This window comes from Rhincodon typus, chromosome 16 (genome assembly GCF_021869965.1).
Source record: "Rhincodon typus isolate 14 chromosome 16, sRhiTyp1.1, whole genome shotgun sequence".
Taxonomy (NCBI): Eukaryota; Metazoa; Chordata; class Chondrichthyes; order Orectolobiformes; family Rhincodontidae; genus Rhincodon; species Rhincodon typus.
This window is the reverse complement of record NC_063347.1, coordinates 18,180,852-18,199,199: the sequence shown is the minus strand read 5'-3', so window position 1 is coordinate 18,199,199 and position 18,348 is coordinate 18,180,852. Positions and strand designations below refer to the sequence as shown.

At 41.0% G+C, this 18,348-nt stretch overlaps 1 protein-coding gene across 1 annotated transcript in view; it reads right to left on the bottom strand.

The window, feature by feature from the left end:
* ecm2 (extracellular matrix protein 2, female organ and adipocyte specific) overlaps positions 1-18,348 on the bottom strand; it is a 50,211-nt gene that overhangs the window by 17,130 nt on the left and 14,733 nt on the right. Inside the window, exons 3-7 of the mRNA XM_048606710.1 lie at positions 17,406-17,594; positions 15,378-16,361; positions 5,790-5,905; positions 663-798; positions 176-225 (exon numbers count right to left, since the gene is read on the bottom strand). Of these exons, the coding sequence (XP_048462667.1) occupies positions 176-225; positions 663-798; positions 5,790-5,905; positions 15,378-16,361; positions 17,406-17,594 (1,475 nt within the window). The remainder of the gene's footprint in view (positions 1-175; positions 226-662; positions 799-5,789; positions 5,906-15,377; positions 16,362-17,405; positions 17,595-18,348) is intronic.

Genomic DNA, 18,348 nt, shown 5'->3' with positions numbered 1-18,348 from the left:
CTGATGCTGCCTGGCCTGCTGTGTTTGTCTAGCTCTACACCTTGTTGGCTCATCTTCTGTATTTTGTTTTGAAATGCAAAATTATTGTGTCGTACAATTCTTCAGCTTTAATTTTGATGCAGTGGTTGTAAGGTACGTAATTATATTAAACACGTTTCCATGGTGCTAGATACACCAAGCCTCGCATTTCACTCAGATGCATATTTTTGTTCAGCAGACTTTTGTCTGAAATCAGCCAAACAAACACATAAAAGGAATTTTAACCATAAATTATGTCCAGGGCAAAATGTGGCTCAATGATCTTTTGCACTAGTTTTAAAAGAAAAATTGCACGACAAGCTCACCAAGCCTCTTGATAAAATTAATCTGTTGGGTGATTCTGCTAATTATGTACATTTGTAGAAAATGCAGGGACACCAGTAGGCATGTTTTAAAAGCTTTTGAATCTATGTCTCTCAATATACTAGGAAACCAACTATTGTACATCAATACAATTACTGAAAGGAAAGTAATTTTTGCTAATTTACAATCAGATTATTCACACAGTGTTAATTAGAGGCTCTGCCTTTGAATAAGTTTTTTTTGTGGCAGCCATGTTTTTGGTTGTATTAGTTAAACTTCACCAAATCTCTACCAATAAATAATTAAAACAAAAAAAATACCCTGGAAAGCTTCTTCATCCAGTTGTTGAAGTAGGTTGTCATTTACTTTTAGTTCGACAAGTTTTCGAGGGAGTTGAGGAGGAATCTGGATCAACAAATTTTGATCCATGTATAGGCGTTCCAGTTTTTTTAATCCCTGAAACAGAAGCATGCCTACTATTTTGAAATGAACAACTTTTTACAATTTAAATAAAACATAGATATTGTTATTACACATACTATATTTCATGGGATTCAATAGAAGACATAAAAAGAATTGTTAATGTTTCAACCAAAATTTATGTAATCAATCGTTATGCTTTGAAATACTGGACTCTGAATTCATCATGAATCACTTCAAATATTTTGCCATTTATTGGATAATGCAGGTTTTAGCTTTTTTATATTCACTCATGATATGTGGGCATTGCTGGCTATCCAACATTTGTTGCCCATCCGTGGTGTCCTTGGGAAGGTGGTGGTGAGCTGTCTTTTTAAACTGCTGCAGTCCACATGCTGTAATTTGACCCACAATGCCCTCAGGGAGCGAATTCCAGGGTTTTGACCCAGTGCCAGTGAAGAAATGGTGATATATTTCCAAGTCAGAATGGTGAGCGGCTTGGAGGAGAACTTGCAAGTGGTGGTGTTCCCACATATCTGCTGCCCTTAACTTTCTAGATGGAAGTGGTCATGGGTTTGGAAGGTGCTGTTTAAGGATCTTTGGTGAATTTCTGTAATGCATCTTGTAGGTAGTACACACTGCCACTACTGAATGTTGGAGTGGAGGGAGTGGATGCTTGGATCTGGTGCCAGTCAGGCAGGCTGCTTTGTCTTGGATGGTGTTAAGCTTCTTGAGTGTTGTTGAAGCATCCATTCAGGCAAGTGAGGAGTATTCTATCACATTCCTCACATGTGCCTTGCAGATGGTGGGCAGGCTCTGGGGAGTCAGGAGGTGAATTACTTGCTGCAGTATTCCTAGTCTTTGACCTGTTCCTGTAGTCACTATGTTTATGTGACAAATGCAGTTTGAGTTTGTGGTCAATGGTAACCCTGAGGATGTTGATAGTTAAGGATTCAGTGATGATAACACCATTGGCTGTCAAGGGACGGTGATCAGATTGTCTCTCATTGGAGATGGTCATTGCCTGGTACTTACGTGGCACGAATGTTACTCGCCACTTGTCAGCCCAAAAATGGATATTGTCCAGATCTTACCGCACTTGAACATGATCTGCTTCACAATCTGAGGAGTCATGAATCATGTTGAACATTGTGCAATCATTGGCAAACTTCCCCACTTCTGACCTTATGATGGAGGGAAGGTCATTGATGAAGCTGCTGAGGATGTTTGTGCCTACAACACTATTCTGAGGAGTTCCTGCAGAGATGTCCTGGAGCTGAGATGACTGACCTCCAATAACCACAGTCATCTTCCTATGTGCCATGAATGACTCCAACCAGTGGAGAGTTTGCCCTCTCATACCCATTGATTTAAGTTTTGGTAAGGCACCTTAATGCTACACTCAGTTGAATGTGGCCTTGATGTCAAAAACTGTCAGTCTCACCTCACTTCTAGAATTCTAGAAGGTCTTTTGACAATGTTTGAATCAAGTCTGTAATGAGGTCAGGAGGGTTGAGTGGCCTTGGCAGAACCCAAAGTGGACATCATAGAGCAAGTTGTTGCTGAGCAAATGCTGCTTGATAGCACTGTTGATGACACCTTCCATCACTTTTTTAATATTCGGGAGTAGACTGATGGGCTGGTAATTGGCCGGGTTAGATTTGTCCTGCTTTTTTGTGTACAGGACATACCTGGATAATTTTCCACATTGTCATGTAGATGCCAGTGTTATAACTGTACTGGAACATCTTGGCTAGGTGAGCAGCAAGTTCTGGAGCACAAGTCTTCAGTACTATTGCAGGAATGTTGTCAGGGCCCATAGTATCCAGTGTCTGCAATCATTTCTTGATATCACATGGAGTGAATCAATTTAGCTGAAGACAGGTATCTGTCATGCTAGGGACAACTGGAGGAGGCCGAGATGGATCATCCACTTGACACTTCAGGCTGAAGATTACTATGAATGCTTCAGCCTTACCTTTGCACTGATGTGTTGGGCTCTTCCATCATTGAGGATGGGGAGATTTGTGGAGCCTTCTCCTCCAATCAGTTGTTGAATTGTCCACCACCATTCACAACTAGATGTAGCAGAGCTGCAGAGCTTAAATCTGATCTGTTGTATGTGGGATTGCTTAGCTCTGCTTATCATTTGCTGCATATGATGTTTGGCATGCAAGTAGTCCTGTTTGGTAGCTTCACCAGGTTGGTACCTCATTTTCAGGTATGCCTGGTGCTGCTCCTGGCATGCTCTCTCGCAATCTCCATTGAACCAGGATTGAGCCCCTGGCTTGATGGTAATAATTGAGTGGGGGATCTGCATGTCACGAGGTTGCACATTGTGCTGGAGTACAATCTGCTACTGTTAATGGCCCACAACATTTCATGGATGCCCAGTCTTGAGTTGCAAATCTGTCGAAATCTGTCCCATTTAGCACAGTGATAATGCCACACAATATGATAGAGGGTATTCTCAAAGTGAAGGTGGGACTTCATCTCCACAAGGACTGTGCGGTGGTCAGTCTTATTTACTGTCATGGACAGATGCATCTGCAGCCAGCAGATAGGTGAGATTGAGATCAAGTATATTATTCCCTCTTGTTGGTTCCCTCACCACTTGCCACAGACCCAACCTAGCAGCTATGTCCTCTTGGACTCACCCAGTTCAATCAGTAGTGTTGCTGAGCCACTCTTGGCAGTGGACATTGAACTCCCCCAGCTAGAGTACATTTTGCAACTTTGCCACCCTCAGTGCTTCCTCCACGTGTTGTTCAACATGAAGGAGTACTGATTCATCAGCCACAGATGGACAGTATGTGGGATTTAATACGAGGTTTCAGGTTGGTACTTGATTAAACTGTGAGAGCGCTCCCAATTTCAGCTCTAGCCCCCCAGATGTTAGTGAGGAGGACGTTACAGGGTTGACAGCACTGTCTCTGCAATTGTCTGTTCCAGTGCCCATGTTGAAGTCAGGTAGTCCGTCAGGTTTCATCTCTTTCTTGAGACTTCGTAGCAATTGATACAAATGAGTGGCTTGCTAGGCCATTTCAGAAGGCAGTTGAGAGTCAACCACATTGCTACGGGCCTGGAGTCATATGTAGGCCAGACCAGCTGAGGGTGGTAGATTTTCTTCCCTGTAGGACATTAGTGAGCCAGATCGGTTTTTCTGACAATTGGCAATGGCTTCTTGATCTTCAATAGATTCTTAATTCCAGATATTTTTTGTAACTAAAATTCTACCATCTGCCGTTGCAGGATTCGAACCCAGAAAATTGGTTGAGTTTCTGGATTAATAGTCTCGTGAAAATAACACTAGGTCATTGCCTCCCTTGTAATGATGCTTACTTTCTGGCATATGTGCCATAAAGATGATAATTTTCGTCTTTCTGTGTTTCAACTGGAGAAACCTGTAGCTCTTCCAACACTGGAGTTCAGACAAGCAGTATAACATCATACAGAATAGTAAAATGATTAAGAAAGGTGATAAAATGTTTATTGTGGGTCCTCATGTGTTTGGATCATGCTGCCAAGGGACAGAATGAGGCTGCAGAAGTATATACTTGAGAGATGCCAAAGGGTCATGGTTTTGTCTGTGAACTGAAGCCATGGCTGTTGACAGTGTAGCTAAATAGCACAGGTAAGAGCGAAAGCGTGTGAGAACAATCCTACTGAACTGGCAACAAAAGCAAAGTTTACCACCACCTGCAGGTTCCCCTCTCAGCCATAGACGATCCTGACATGGAACTATATTGTTGTTCCTTCCCTGTTAGTGGGTCAAAATCCCAGAGCTTCTTCCCAAACTTGTCCGTGGGTGTACCTACACCCCTTGAACTGCAGCAGTTCAAGAAGACAGCTCACTGCCACCTTTAAAAGGGAAATTTACAATAAATATTGGGCCAGCCAACAACATCTTGAATGAATAAAAACGTAAAATAATGTCCCACATTCACCAAGGATAAAATTTGTGACTTTATTTATAGCTATTTTCCATCAGTGGTTGGAAAGAAAACCATTGGAAACATCCAAGTATGGAGTTGTGAGAAAAGTAGACATGGATTTGGGAAATAACATCTTCAAGTGCTTGGGAGGGAATGGAATTAAATTGACGTATAGAGAAGTCAAGGGTGTGTTTTCTCAAGAGTGAGCGATAACAGCAGTTTAATATCAAGGGGCACAGTACCTCAGATGAGAAAAAAATTTTATTGTCATTTAGAATGGTACTAAGCAATAAGGTTAGGAATAGTGTCAAGATGGCAGGAGGTTGACCTCATGGGAAAGACTTCAAAAAAGACAGGAGGATTAACAGATTGAGCGATTAATAAGGCTCAGAGCTAAAGCAGTGGGAGTCTCTTTGAAGGTTGGACTCGGTGCAGAAGAGCACAGGCAGCTAAACAATTAACTGAGTGGCTTTAATTTTCATGATAAAACAATCTGTGAGCTTCTTGGGCTTTTTGATAGTTAGGCTGGAGGACTTTAGACAGAGTAGTTTAAGAAGGTAGTTAATAGTGGACAAAAATAATTATTCTAACCCATGATTTTTATGAAAAGCAGTGGAAAGAAGTGTTAAATACAGTTGGATTTTCCTTAGTGTTCCTCAGTGTGTTGTTTAGCTACTTAACATAGGAATGTAGGAACAGGAGTAGACCATTGAGCCTGTGGAGCCCACTCCGCCATTTAATACCATCATGGCTGATTAAAAGAGCGCCTCTATCAACACTATCCCCATTACCCTTTAAACCAATCTGGATTATCATATGAAAAAAGAGTCAGTTGACCTACTTGCAATCTGTTTGAAAATATATAATTATTGTAAATTTTCATTGCAAAATTGCCTTATATTTCAATTTTACTGTATGGAAAACATCTGTCATTTTATATGCTGTTTTTCACCCTGTATCTCCCCTATGTCTGTAGCTAGATATAATGAACCTTGTTTCAAAAGCAGTTAAACGAAAGCTGCATAAATTCTTTCACGTAGTTAATTTAAAATATTTAATAACAATTCTTTTAAAATGATTTGTAAAACTTACTCTGAATGCTGCTGGGTCAATGTTGGAAGAAAGAATCTTATTTCGACTGAGGTCAATTAGTTTGAGATTAGGAAACCCATTGAATGCCCCTGCTGGAATAGTAGTAATCCTATTATCTGCAAACATGAAAAATTTAGACATTTACTGTAAAATGATTGACCATATGAGACAATTATAGACCATTGTAAATTAATTGCAGCAGCACATTGATTTAACATAGAAGATATTCTTAAAAAGCTGCTCAAAGCCAGTTAGGAATTGTACTGATGAGAAGTTTTTCAGTGACTTGTGCTTAAACAGTAAGGGATTTGCAGCAACTGTAACTAAAAAATATTTCCAAGAATGGACATAGTCAGTCTTAATTTCCTAAGTTGAAATAAATTTTATACTAATGGAAAAATAGAATACTGCGGATGCTGAAAATCTAAAATGGAAACAGAAAACGCTGACGGGAATTTTCAGCAGGTCAAGTGGTACAAGTAGAGAGAAAAACTGAGTTAACATTTCAGATTGATGACCTTTCACGATAGGATAAGTCATACAGTTTTGAGATTGGGTGATTGGGACAAGAACAAAAGAAAGGTCTGCAGTGGGATGGAGGACAAGAGATTGAATGACAAAAGTTAGTGCTACAGGGTTAAAGGGGATTGGGCAAGAAAAGAAGCAAAGGGCTGAAATTTCTCATATTTCAATCGTTTAAATTTGAGGAGTTTCATGGGCGGTTTCCCTCTGTGAGCCCTGGAGACTTCCCTCATACAGTTCTCTGCTGGTCACCTTATTAATTAAGCACCAAGGCTCAGTGGTGCTGCTTGTGAGAAATCTTGCAGAAATCAACAGAGCTGGAAGTGCTCACCAGTGGTGGACCCTTCCAGCTTTTTTGCCATGGGTGCCATATTTATACTCCAGCTATGCACCATTAGTATGTTGCTGTGTAATTCCAAACTTCATGGCTGAGAAAGACCTGAAGGTAAGAAGAGCTATCCTCATTTGCCAGGACTGCCAGAGGAGACCACAAAACCAGATGCTGCCAGCCTGGATCTGAAGTAGCCACTCAGGTCAATGCAGTTTCAATGGTCCAGAGGAACATATGGAACTGTCGCAAAAAGGTTAATGAGCTACTGCATTCCGTAAGGATATGTGCCACCACAAACTCACTTTGATTCCATTGCTGTACACAGCCCCCAGCAAGGCTCAGTGTCTACCACTCTCACAATTCCATGCAGCATCTTCCCTCATTGACTGTCACCCTCCTTGTCTCAATCATCTCCTCTCTCCACCTCCCCCCGCCAAACACACAAACACACACACACACACACACACACACCTCCGGGCATCAGCTCCTCCTCTACCTCTAAGGAAGAAAGAATGATTTATCACAGGATGCAGTGACAAGGCTTTCTGCTGCACCTCCACCAGCTCAGATGCTTTCACCTTGATACGTACTTTAGCTAATTTGACTCGGGAACATGATTTGGTAAGCACATCTCTGCAATGCCTCCTGAGGTGGCTAAGAAAGAAATACCTAAGGTTTCTGGCACTCTGAGGACTGTCAGAGACGAGGCAGCTGCTTGGCCCCAGACAGCAGAGAACCCCATGATAACAGCCACAATAACTTTGTGAAGATGCACAAAATGACACGGAGCCACAGGCAGGTTTGTTGAAGATACTCAGTAAACTCGATCGGAGGTAGGAGGAGTTCATGAACATTATCAGTATCATGATGGGCCTGGCATGTGTATGTCTAGCTGTCTCCATGGGCATGTTAGTGACTGCTGTGGAAAACCAGATCGAGTATCACAGTAAGAGTGATGCTTCTCCCATATAGTTTCCTCATCTTCCTTCTTGGAAGACTCAGAGAACTGTCCCAGCTCTTCAGTGTTCATTACATCCCATTTTGCCTGCTCCAGTTTTGCACAGCACAGTATGCTAGGATTATGCAGTACACTGTCTGGTGTGTACTGCAAAACCACACCTCTCCCAGCCCATCTGATCTTCATCTTGAGGATGTCTGTCAACCTGCTGTACAACGGCCCCGAAGGAAGAATGAATTAGATTATATCTATTCTCACTCCCAGTCAGGGAGCCTGATAATGCAGTCAACATCCATGGTTAAAGTGATTAGCCCTCGTCTCGTAGCTGCCATCCTGGCGAGGCTTCCAGCCCTTGGACTGAAGCAGGCAACTGAAAGTTTATCAACAATTTAGGCATTATGGCAGCTTCCAGTGATCCTGCTACAGACTACTCAGATATGGTGGTAATGATCACAGGTGAATTGGACATTGACTGAATGGAACCCTTTTCTGTTCATGAATTCAAATACATTATGATAAATCTGAATGCATTGTATGTAAAATCTAAAGTGCCTTGTGCTAGATATCTTATCAAAGCCTTGTGCCCAAGCTGTAGCACTGATTTTGTCACAGGAAAATGAGATAAAACGGCGTGATCTTGCACAAATTGCATCGATAACAGTCCTGATATGATTCAGGGTTGAAAGATCCCACAAAATCCCCAGTGGATCCTTAGAAGCAACCAGATACATAGAAATTTAGTACTGCTGTCATTTTGACAGCCACCAGGATTTGATAGCGACCTACTCTTCAGATTGCAAACCTGCTCCAGCAGATGCCACAGTTCTGTGAGGGTGTCTCGGAACCACCTTATTCAGTGGCAGCAATGCGCTTTGCTCATCTGGAGGAAATGACAACAAATTGGTACACTCTTAGCTTGCAGTGTTAACACCTACTGTAGATGAATCCATTGGGATGGTTCTAATGAACATTTGTAGGGAATATCAGAAACAAATCAGCTCCTTAATAGTGCAACTTGTCAGCAGTCGCAGCAATCAAATGAGACTTTGCCATAGGCCTCAGTACAGTATGACATGGACGTCACTAAGAAGAAGGATGCCTCCACAGGGTCCACTGACATATTAGGTCTTTTTCACATACATGCAACATATGTTTTATTGCACAATTGCAGTATGATTATGGAAATCTTGTTTTCCCTCCCACATCCACCACTTACCTAAGAAATGCAGCATTTCATAGAAAAGCGCATTCTCACATTCTTACAGCTCAATGTGAGAGGAAAGCACTGTGCAGATTATGAGACCACTGGATAATGTTTGGAAATGCACAACTAGAGATGACACTTTTAAAGGTTGAATATGATCATTTTTTGCTTCAGAGAATAGTCGAATTAATTTGTTATTATCAAAGATTGCTTGTTGCCAGGATTTCTAATATATGTGGTTGGTGTACATAAAGAATTTTGTGATAGAAGATGTTTATTATTTCGAAGCTGAGTGCCTGATTAATGCAGTTGGCCCTTGAAGTGCATCATATCATGCACTGGTGGTATCATCGTCTTAACGAAAGCAAAATAAAACCTTAACTTCACACACTTTTTGAGTATGCTGGCAGCTATATCTATTGCACCGTTGAGATTTGGTTGAAGACGGAAGGCTTCCTAGATTGTGCTTAAGACAGAAAGTGGCAAGCTCTGCCTGATATTCTAGGAGCCCCCCACAACATTCATGTCCAATCTGCATTATAGTCCTTGTCAACTCCATCAGCTTGGAGCCTGCCCACGTTCCCATCCAACTCTTTTATTTAGCTATTAATATCCCCAACTTTCTTGCTGTGTCCCAGGCCTACCACAAAGCTACAGTCAACATCATTATCCAATGAACCCCGACACTGATGCCAGAATCATGGTGACCACCTAAGTGCTGTGCACTTCCATGCTGTATTGGCTCCATACTATATTTATAGATTTGCCTCCTCCACAGTGATTGTCTTCTCTGCATTTCAGTGTACAGGCACTAGTTCTGACACTGACTTCCCAACACTGGGCTGCACTGATAACCTCCTTTAATGTATAGAGCCTAAACACCGAGGACTGACCATGGCCAACCCACCAGATCAATTTGGGAGAATAGTCTTGATTGAGGATGCACCAGCACTCAGAGTGATTTCTGTGCGGTTCCCTGACTGACTAATCGGTAATCCTGGATTGGTTGGATGTGGATCTTTGGACCCTGAATGCACCAAGCATTTGAATGACTATGACCAGCACTCTGTGCAATACAACAATGCCGTTGACTGAGTGCAAAAGCACATCCTGACTGACCATTGCCCCCCTTGTCTGGACTAAGGACTACTTCCTGTATATTTTCAGACATTAGCAATTTCTTGAAGCACATGCAGTGTGTTTGTTGTGTGTGTGACATCGATGTAGCATAGTGCTGTACAGCAACATGTCCACCCACTGGTCTGTTCAATGCCAACAAACATGACAAGCTGCCTGGCTTTCTGTCTGTGCTAAGAGGCTAGGCAAGGCAGAGATGCTGTAAGCATCCAAATAAACTTAGAAACTAGGAGTAGGTCACTCAGCCCCTTTAGCCTACCCCACAACCCAACAGGACCATGGCTGATCCTCTATCTCAATATGGTATTCCCACTTTCTCCTCATACCATTTGATGCCTTTAAAATTTAGGAATTCATCTGACTTTTTCTTGAATATATTCAGTGATTTGGCTTTCATAGCCTTCTGGAGTAGAGATTTCCACAGTTTCACCACCTTTTGAATGAACAAATATTTCCTCACTCGAGTCCTCAATGGGATACCCTGTATCCTGGGACTGCATCATTTGATTCTAGGCTCCCCAAATGAGGAAATAATCTTCCCAGCATCTATTCTGTCCAGTCCTGTTAGAATTTTATATGTTTCAATCAGATCCCCTTTCATCCTTCTAAACTCTAGCGAATACAGGCCCAATCGAATTGACCTCTCCTTGGTGGACAGTCACTCCCTCAGTAGCAAGTACATCCTTCCTTACGTGGGAAGACCAAAACTGCAGCAGTATTCCAATCATGGTCACATCCTGTACAACTATGGTATTCTACTTCTGAACTCGAATCATCTTGCAATGAAGGCCAATATACCATTTGCTTTCCTAAGTGTTTGCTGCACCTGCCTATCTGATTTCATGGACAATGACACCTAGATCATTTTTGTATTCACTTTTCCCAATTTAAATAATTTACTGCTCTTCTGTTTTCACACCAAAGATGTGCAACTTCACGTTTCGCCACACTGTACTGCCTCTGCTATGTGTTTTCCCACTCACTCAACTCGTCTAAATCATCTGAAGCCACCTTGTCTCCTCCTCAGAACTTTCAATCCTTCCAATTTTGTTGTCATCAGCGAACTTGAAAGTGTTGTATTTCATTCCCTCATCCAGATCATATATATGTATTTTAACTAGGGCCCGAGCCCTGATTCTTGCATTAATCCACTACTTACTTTCTGTCACTAAGAGCTATTTCATCCCACTCTCTGTTTCCTGCCTATCAACCAATTCTTGATCTGTGCTAATATTATCTACTATCCCATATACTTTAAGATTTCCCACTAACCTCTTATGAGAGACCTCATCAAAATCCAAAAATACCACATCTACTGGTTCTCCCTTGTCTACTCTACTAGTTATTATCCTCAAAAATCTCCAAAAGATTTGTTAAGCATGATTGATCTTGCACAAACCCAGACTTGCTTTGTCCAATCCTGTTAATATTTTCCAAACAATCTATACTGTATTTGCAACATTTTCCTCAATACTGATGTTGGGCTAACTGGGCTGTATTTCTCTCCGTTTTTAAATAGTGGAGTTACATTTGTCAATCTGTAAGTACTACTCCAGAACGGAATTTTGAAAGATGACCACCAATGATTCCCTCAACCTGCCAGTTTTTCCCTTCACCCTAACAGGGACATATCGTCCCTGGACTCTTGATATCACACTTTTAAAAGCCTCCCATTTGCCAGTCATTCCTTTTCTTTCAAACAGACTCACCCAATCTACCTCTGCTAGATCCTGCCTAATGGCCCCAAATTGGCCCTGCTCCAGTTCAGCACCTTAACCTGTGGACTGTGTCCTATCTTTTTCCATAACTGTGTTAAAGCTAAGAGAGTTATGGTCACTGGACCCGAAGTGCTCTCCGACTGACACTTCAGTCACTTGCCTGATCTCGTTTCCTAAGAGGAGGTCCAGTTTCCACCCTCCTGAGCATGGCCCTCTACGTATTGATTTAGGAAACATTGGACACATTTGACAAATTCCACCCCATCCGGACCATTTACACTCTTGGTAGCCCAGTCAATACAAGAGAAATTAAAATCTCCAACCAGTACTATTCTATTAATCCCACAGGTATCTGCAATCTCTCTACACAGCTGTTCCTCTAATACCCACTGGCTATTTAGGGGTCTATAATACAGTCCCAACAGAGTGACCATTCCTGTCTTGTTTCTAACCATATGACCTCATTTGATGACCCCTTAAGAATATCCTTTCTAAGTGCTGTTGTTATGTCCTCCCTTATCAAAAGAGCAACTCCCCCTCCTCGCTTATTTGTACTTCTGTCACACCTGCAGTTTCTGTATTCTGGAACATTGAACTGCCAGTCCTACTGTTCTCTCATTGTAGACAAACAGGAGGCTGGAAGAACACAGCAGGTCAGGCAGCATCTGGAGGAAAGGAACAGTCAACATTTTGGGTATTCAGTCCTGGTCACACTAGCAAACTTCCCCGTAAGGATATTGGACCCCCTCTGGTTCAAGTGCCATTTGTTATGTGTTATTTACATAAACGATCTGGATGCTATGTACAAGGCATGATTAACAAGTTTATGGATGAGGGATGATACAAAATTAGGAGGTATTGTTGATAGTGAGGAAGGTTATTAAAAATTACAGAGGAATCTTGATCAGATGGGGAAGTGGGCTGAGGATTAGCAACTGCAATTCAATACAGATAAGTGTGAGATGTTGCACTTTGGGAAGTCAAATCAAGGTCGGACTTGTACAGTAAATGGTAAGGTCCTGAGGAGTGTTATGGAACAGAGGGACTGAGGAGTAAAAGTATATAGTTCATTGAAAGCGGTGTCACAGGTAGACAGGGTGGTAAAGAAGGCATTTAGCATGCTAGCCTTCATCGGTCAAAGCATTTAGTAGAAGAGTTGGGATGTTATGTTACAGTTGTGTAAGTCGTTGATGAGGCCGCACTTGGAGTATTGTGTACAGTTTTGGTCACCGTTTAACAGGAAAGACATAGTCAAACTGGAAAGTGTGCAAAGAAGATTTACGAGGATGTTGCCAGGACTAGTGGGCCTGAGTTATAAGGAGAGGTTGGCCAGGATAGGACTTTATTCCTTGGAACGGAGGGGAATGAAGGGTGACTTTATTGAGGTGTATAACATCATGAGGAGCACAGATAGAATGCATTTAGTCTTTTCCCAGGGATGGGGAATTGAAAACTAGAGGGCATAGGTCTAAGATGAGAGGGCAAAGATTTAAGAAGGACCTGAGGGGCAACTTCTTCACGCAGGGAATGGTGCGTATATGGAATGGGCTGCCAGAGAAAGTGGTTGAGGCAGGTACAATAGCAACATTTAAAAAAACATTTGGATTGGTACATAGATGGGAAGGGTTTAGAGGGATATGGACCAAACGCAGGCAATTGGATCTAGCTGAGTGGGCACCTTGGTCAGCATGGACCAAGTTGGGCCGAAGGGCCTGTTTCCATGCTGTATTACTCTATGACTCGAGAAATAGGAACGAGAGTAGGCTGTTCAGCCCCCCAAGCCTGCTCCACTGTTCAATAACATCATGGCTGATCTGACATTCGTCATGTCCATTTTCCTGCCCTTTCCCCGTAACCCTTGATTCCCCTATCGGTCAAGAATCTATCTATCTCAGCCTTAAATATACACAAGGGCTCTGCCCCCAGCAGCTCTCTATGGCAAGAAATTGCAAAGAGTCCCAGTAATCTGAGAGAAGAAATTTGTCCTCACCTCAGTCTAAAATTGCCAATGGTTTGCCCACTTACTTAATCTATCAGTCTATCCCCTCCATGAATTGTTTGTATCCCTCTCGCAACTTGCCTTTCCATTTATTTTCGTGCTGTCTGCAAATTTGGCTACAGTATATTTGTTTCCTTCCTCCAAGTCATTAGTATATATTGTAAACAGCTGCAATCCCAGCTGTGATCCCTGTGGAAGCCCACTGGTTAGAACCTGAAAAGAACCCCTAATCTCCTCTTGCTATTTCTTGCACCATGAACTTTTTCTCTATCCATGCCAATATACTACCTCCAACACCATGGGCTCATATTTTATGTAACGTGTAATTTTATACTAATGGCTTTCTTCAATACTTTTCAATCACTTTTTCCATTCGATTTTGCATTTTCTCCCCGTTTTGTCCATTCTGTACCATAGATCATTCCTCATCTAAGAACATTGCAAACAAACACGCTCCCATGCATCTGCTAGTAAGAAGTAGAAATGACAGTTAGCCAAACTGGCAGCTTTTATATTTGTTAATTTGTGCCTGATAGTATGTTTAAGATGAAGGCTTTCCTGTCTGAAGAATCAGAGCCATGAATCTGTATTCTACTCCGAGTCTAGTATTTCAATGTATGACTTTACTGCATCAATCTGACATTTTGGTATTACTGTTTACAAGAAAAAAAACATAAAGGAATATGCTGTTTTCTCTAGTTTTATCAATCAGTTACTTTAAATCATAGAATCATAGAATCACAACAGTGTGGAAACAGGCCATTCGGCCCACACGTTCACACCGCCCCTCCAAAGAACATCCTACCCAGACCCATTCCCCTACCGCTGCATTTTTCGATGTCTAACCCACCTAACCTAAACATCCCTGGGCACTATGGGCAATTTAGCATGGCCAATCCACCTACCCTGCACATCTTTGGATTGTGGGAGGAAACTGGAGACCCACGTAGACACAGGGAGAATGTGCAAACTCCACACAGTCGCCTGAGGGTGGAATTCCTGGCGCAGTGAGGCAGCAGTGCTAACCACTGAGCCACAGTGCAGTTGGCAGTCCTTTCAACAACTTGTTTATTCATATCAGCTTAAGTACAAATGTAAAGTGAGAAATAGTGTGCACTTGTTATTCAAAATGGCATAATTCAATGAATTGGCAAATTAATACTTTAGCACTAAATTCTTAGTTTGTTATTCTATTTACCTTGCTTATTCCAAATTATACGTAATTTACTTTTACTGCAGTGCAATGACACAGAATTATCACAATAGTGCTTTCAATGACACCTGATCTGCCAAAATCAGATGGAAAGTTGCGTGAAAATCCACATGGGATAGCTGCAACATTTAATGATAAGAACTATACAGGAGTTCTCTTTTTAATACAGATGTTAATAGGTTAATACAATTTTTTGACTGCACTTGTACGTGAACCTGGGGATACTTATACCAATCAGGATTAATGTTAGCAGATGTCTTACGTTCCTTTGTCAAAGTACCTTGATTCCTTCTCAGTATCTTGAAGGTATCCCAAGTGAAACAGCATTAATGGCAGACCTAGTAGCCATAGTTATAAACGCGATTGACATAAGAAGTTCTAATGAATATTTACCATTCTATTTCTTTCCTTTTTTGACGGGTCGGAAATGATTTAAGCAATTCCATTTTCTCAAATTAAATAATTATTGTTAAAATGTAATACATAGGTAAGAAATGGTTGATTACCTGCAAGATAAAGATTTGTAATCTCCAGATCACTGAGTGGAGGTATTTGAATCAACTTGGCATTATTGCAATTTATTGTGATATCTGTGGTCTCGCAGCCAACTGGAAGAGAAAATTCTGGGGGTTCTTCACCAGAATGAACTGGAATTGATTCAAATATGGAAGGAAATAAAGACAACTCAAAAACATCTGCGTAGCCATTTTCTTCCTCTTCCTCAAACGCCTCTTCTGCCTCCCCTTGCTTTTCCTCTTGTTCCTCATCTTGCTCCTCTGCTTCATCCACTACTGCTTCCTCTTCCGCCACCTCCTGCACCACGTCCTCATTCTCCATTATCTCTTCTTCCTTGTATACCTCCAGTTGCTCCTCCATCGCCTCTTTTACCTTCTCTTTCTTGCCCTTCTCCTCCTCCTCTTGTTCCTTCACTTGCTGCTCTTCTTCCTCCTCCTCTTGTTCCTTCACTTGCTTCTCCTCTTCCTCCTCCTCTTGTTCCTTCACTTGCCGCTCTTCTTCCTCCTCCTCTTGTTCCTTCAATTGCTTCTCCTCTTCCTCCTCTTGGTGATCGTTATATTCAACATATTCAACATAATCAACATATCCATCATAATTATTCTCTTGTTCTTCTCCCCCTTGTATAGTTTTTGAGAGATTTCTCATTTCATTTACAAGTTCTGGATTTTCTTCCTTTTCTTTACTCCTCTGAACTACTTCATGTAAATGTTCCTGTTCCTCTGCCTGCAGTTTTTGAAGTTCTTCCTCTTCCATTTCTCGTAGCTTTTCTTCTCTATGATAGGATTTTCCAAGTTCCCTTTGTTCTTCTTCGTCATTTTTCTTTTTCTCTTCACGCTTTCTTTTCAGTTCCTCATCTTTTCTGGGCAGCTCTTCTTCTAATTTCTGGTTTTCTCTCCTTAGTTCTGATTGTTTTATTTGCATAGCTTGATTACCAGGAATCACTGGATGATAAATTTCACTTGGATCATTTGGCTCTGTAGAATCACCATAAAAATTTAAGACTGTTAACTGAACATTGAATAATCAAATGTGGGGATCAAAATCACTAATGAAATGGGAAAGGAAGCATGGAATCTAGTCATAATTCATGAAATTCCAGTAAATAATAAACCAAAATAAATAAACCAAAATGACTAACAAAGGGAAACTTTTTGAAATTGTTTCAGTGGATTCATGCTTGAAGAATATTTTTCTTGGGTTTACTGATAAAATGAATGACTAATGTGCACCGTTTTTCTGTACTTTCTTAACTGTGTTATTTGTCTTATAGCTATTTCTATCTATAATAAAATAATAGCCAGGATACGTGAACAGGAAATAAAATTATAACCTAATCAAAGAGCTTAGGTGATTTCAATAGGATAAAAATAAGGAATATAAACGTCAAAACTAAATTCCAGTATTACTATTCAGCATAAATTTTTATTTCAGATGGTCATGTTCATAAAGTATGTGCAAGCCTCACTGATTGTTGTCTTTAAGCAGCTGATATAGTGTTCTTGTTGGAGAAGAATGTAATAATTTAGCCCACCGTAGGTTTAATACAGAAATCATGGTGCAGCTTAAAGTGAAAGAGCTACAAAGCACTTAAAGCAGTATATTGTTTATTGTTTTTTTTTTGAAACAATAAAAGTATATTTAGCAAATATTGAATTTAGCTATGGAACGTTGAGTTGCAAATACCCAATTGAGCTTTTGAGATACAAAAATGGTTCTTTATATTTTGCAGTGTGCACTTAATTCATCGTTTCATGTGTCAGTTGCTAATGGAAAACATCTTTTTCTGAGCAAGTATTTAAATTTTCCTCAATTATTTTGCAACAATCTTTGAAATAGCCGTGTTAAATGGTTCACTAATATTATGTTTCAATGGTAAGTATTTTTATTCAAAGCATTTTGTTTAGAAGTATGAGCATGTACCTAAAACCACCCTGTGTCAATAAACAATTTGCGTAATTATTTTTCATTTTGATTAAATAACTGAATAAAATTGGCTGAATAAAAGAAAGAGAAAATACCAATTGAAATGCAAATTGGACAGCATTCTCCTGTTGGTATTCTGGTCCTCGTACATTTTAAGATGGGGCAGTTCATTTCATCACAGATCACGTTTCCATTTGAACACAGACAGGTCACACAAGGTTTTGGAGACCAAACTGCCTTGTCATACATGATCATTCCATTTGCTTTGCAACGTCCTTGTCTACCTAATGATGTGAATTTTTTTAAAAAAGGAAGATATTGCATTATTCAAAGCTGTAATATGGCACATAATTCTTAAACACTTCAGCATGGGAACACTGAATAATTCAGTGATCCCTGGAATTGATAGTTATCCCAGTTAACATCTGTGTTGGCAAGAATGTAATGTAACCTACATTGAGAGTGTCTTAAAATGGTAGTTTTGGTTTTAGTAGTATACCATAACAATCTGAATGAGGTGAAATGGAATGATAATTTGTGTCTCAATAACATTCTCTTGCTTTTTATTAGAAAGTATGTGAAATAACCAGTAGACAACAGTATGGAGCTGGAGGAACACAGCAGGTCATGCAGCATCAGAGGAGCAGGAAAATTGACGTTTCGGGTCGGGACCTTTCTTCAGAAATGGGGAGGGGGAAGGGAGCTGGGATGGTGATAGGTGTGTGCAGGTAGGGAGTAGTGGGGATTGGTCAGTGGGATGGCTGGGGTGGATAGGTGGGAGAGAAGATGGACAGGTTGTGTCAGGTCAAGGAGGCGGGGATGAGAGGGAGGGTTGGACATGGGATGAGGCCAGGGTGGGGAGATTTTAAAACTGGTGAATTCCATGTTTAGACCATTGGGCTGTAGGCTCCCGAGGTGGAATATGAGGTGTTGCTCCTCTAGTTTGCGGGTGGTGTCATTGTGACACTGGAGGAGGCCCAGGATGGACATGTCACCCAGGGAGTTAAAATGGTTGGCGACCAGAAGGTGTTGTTGTTT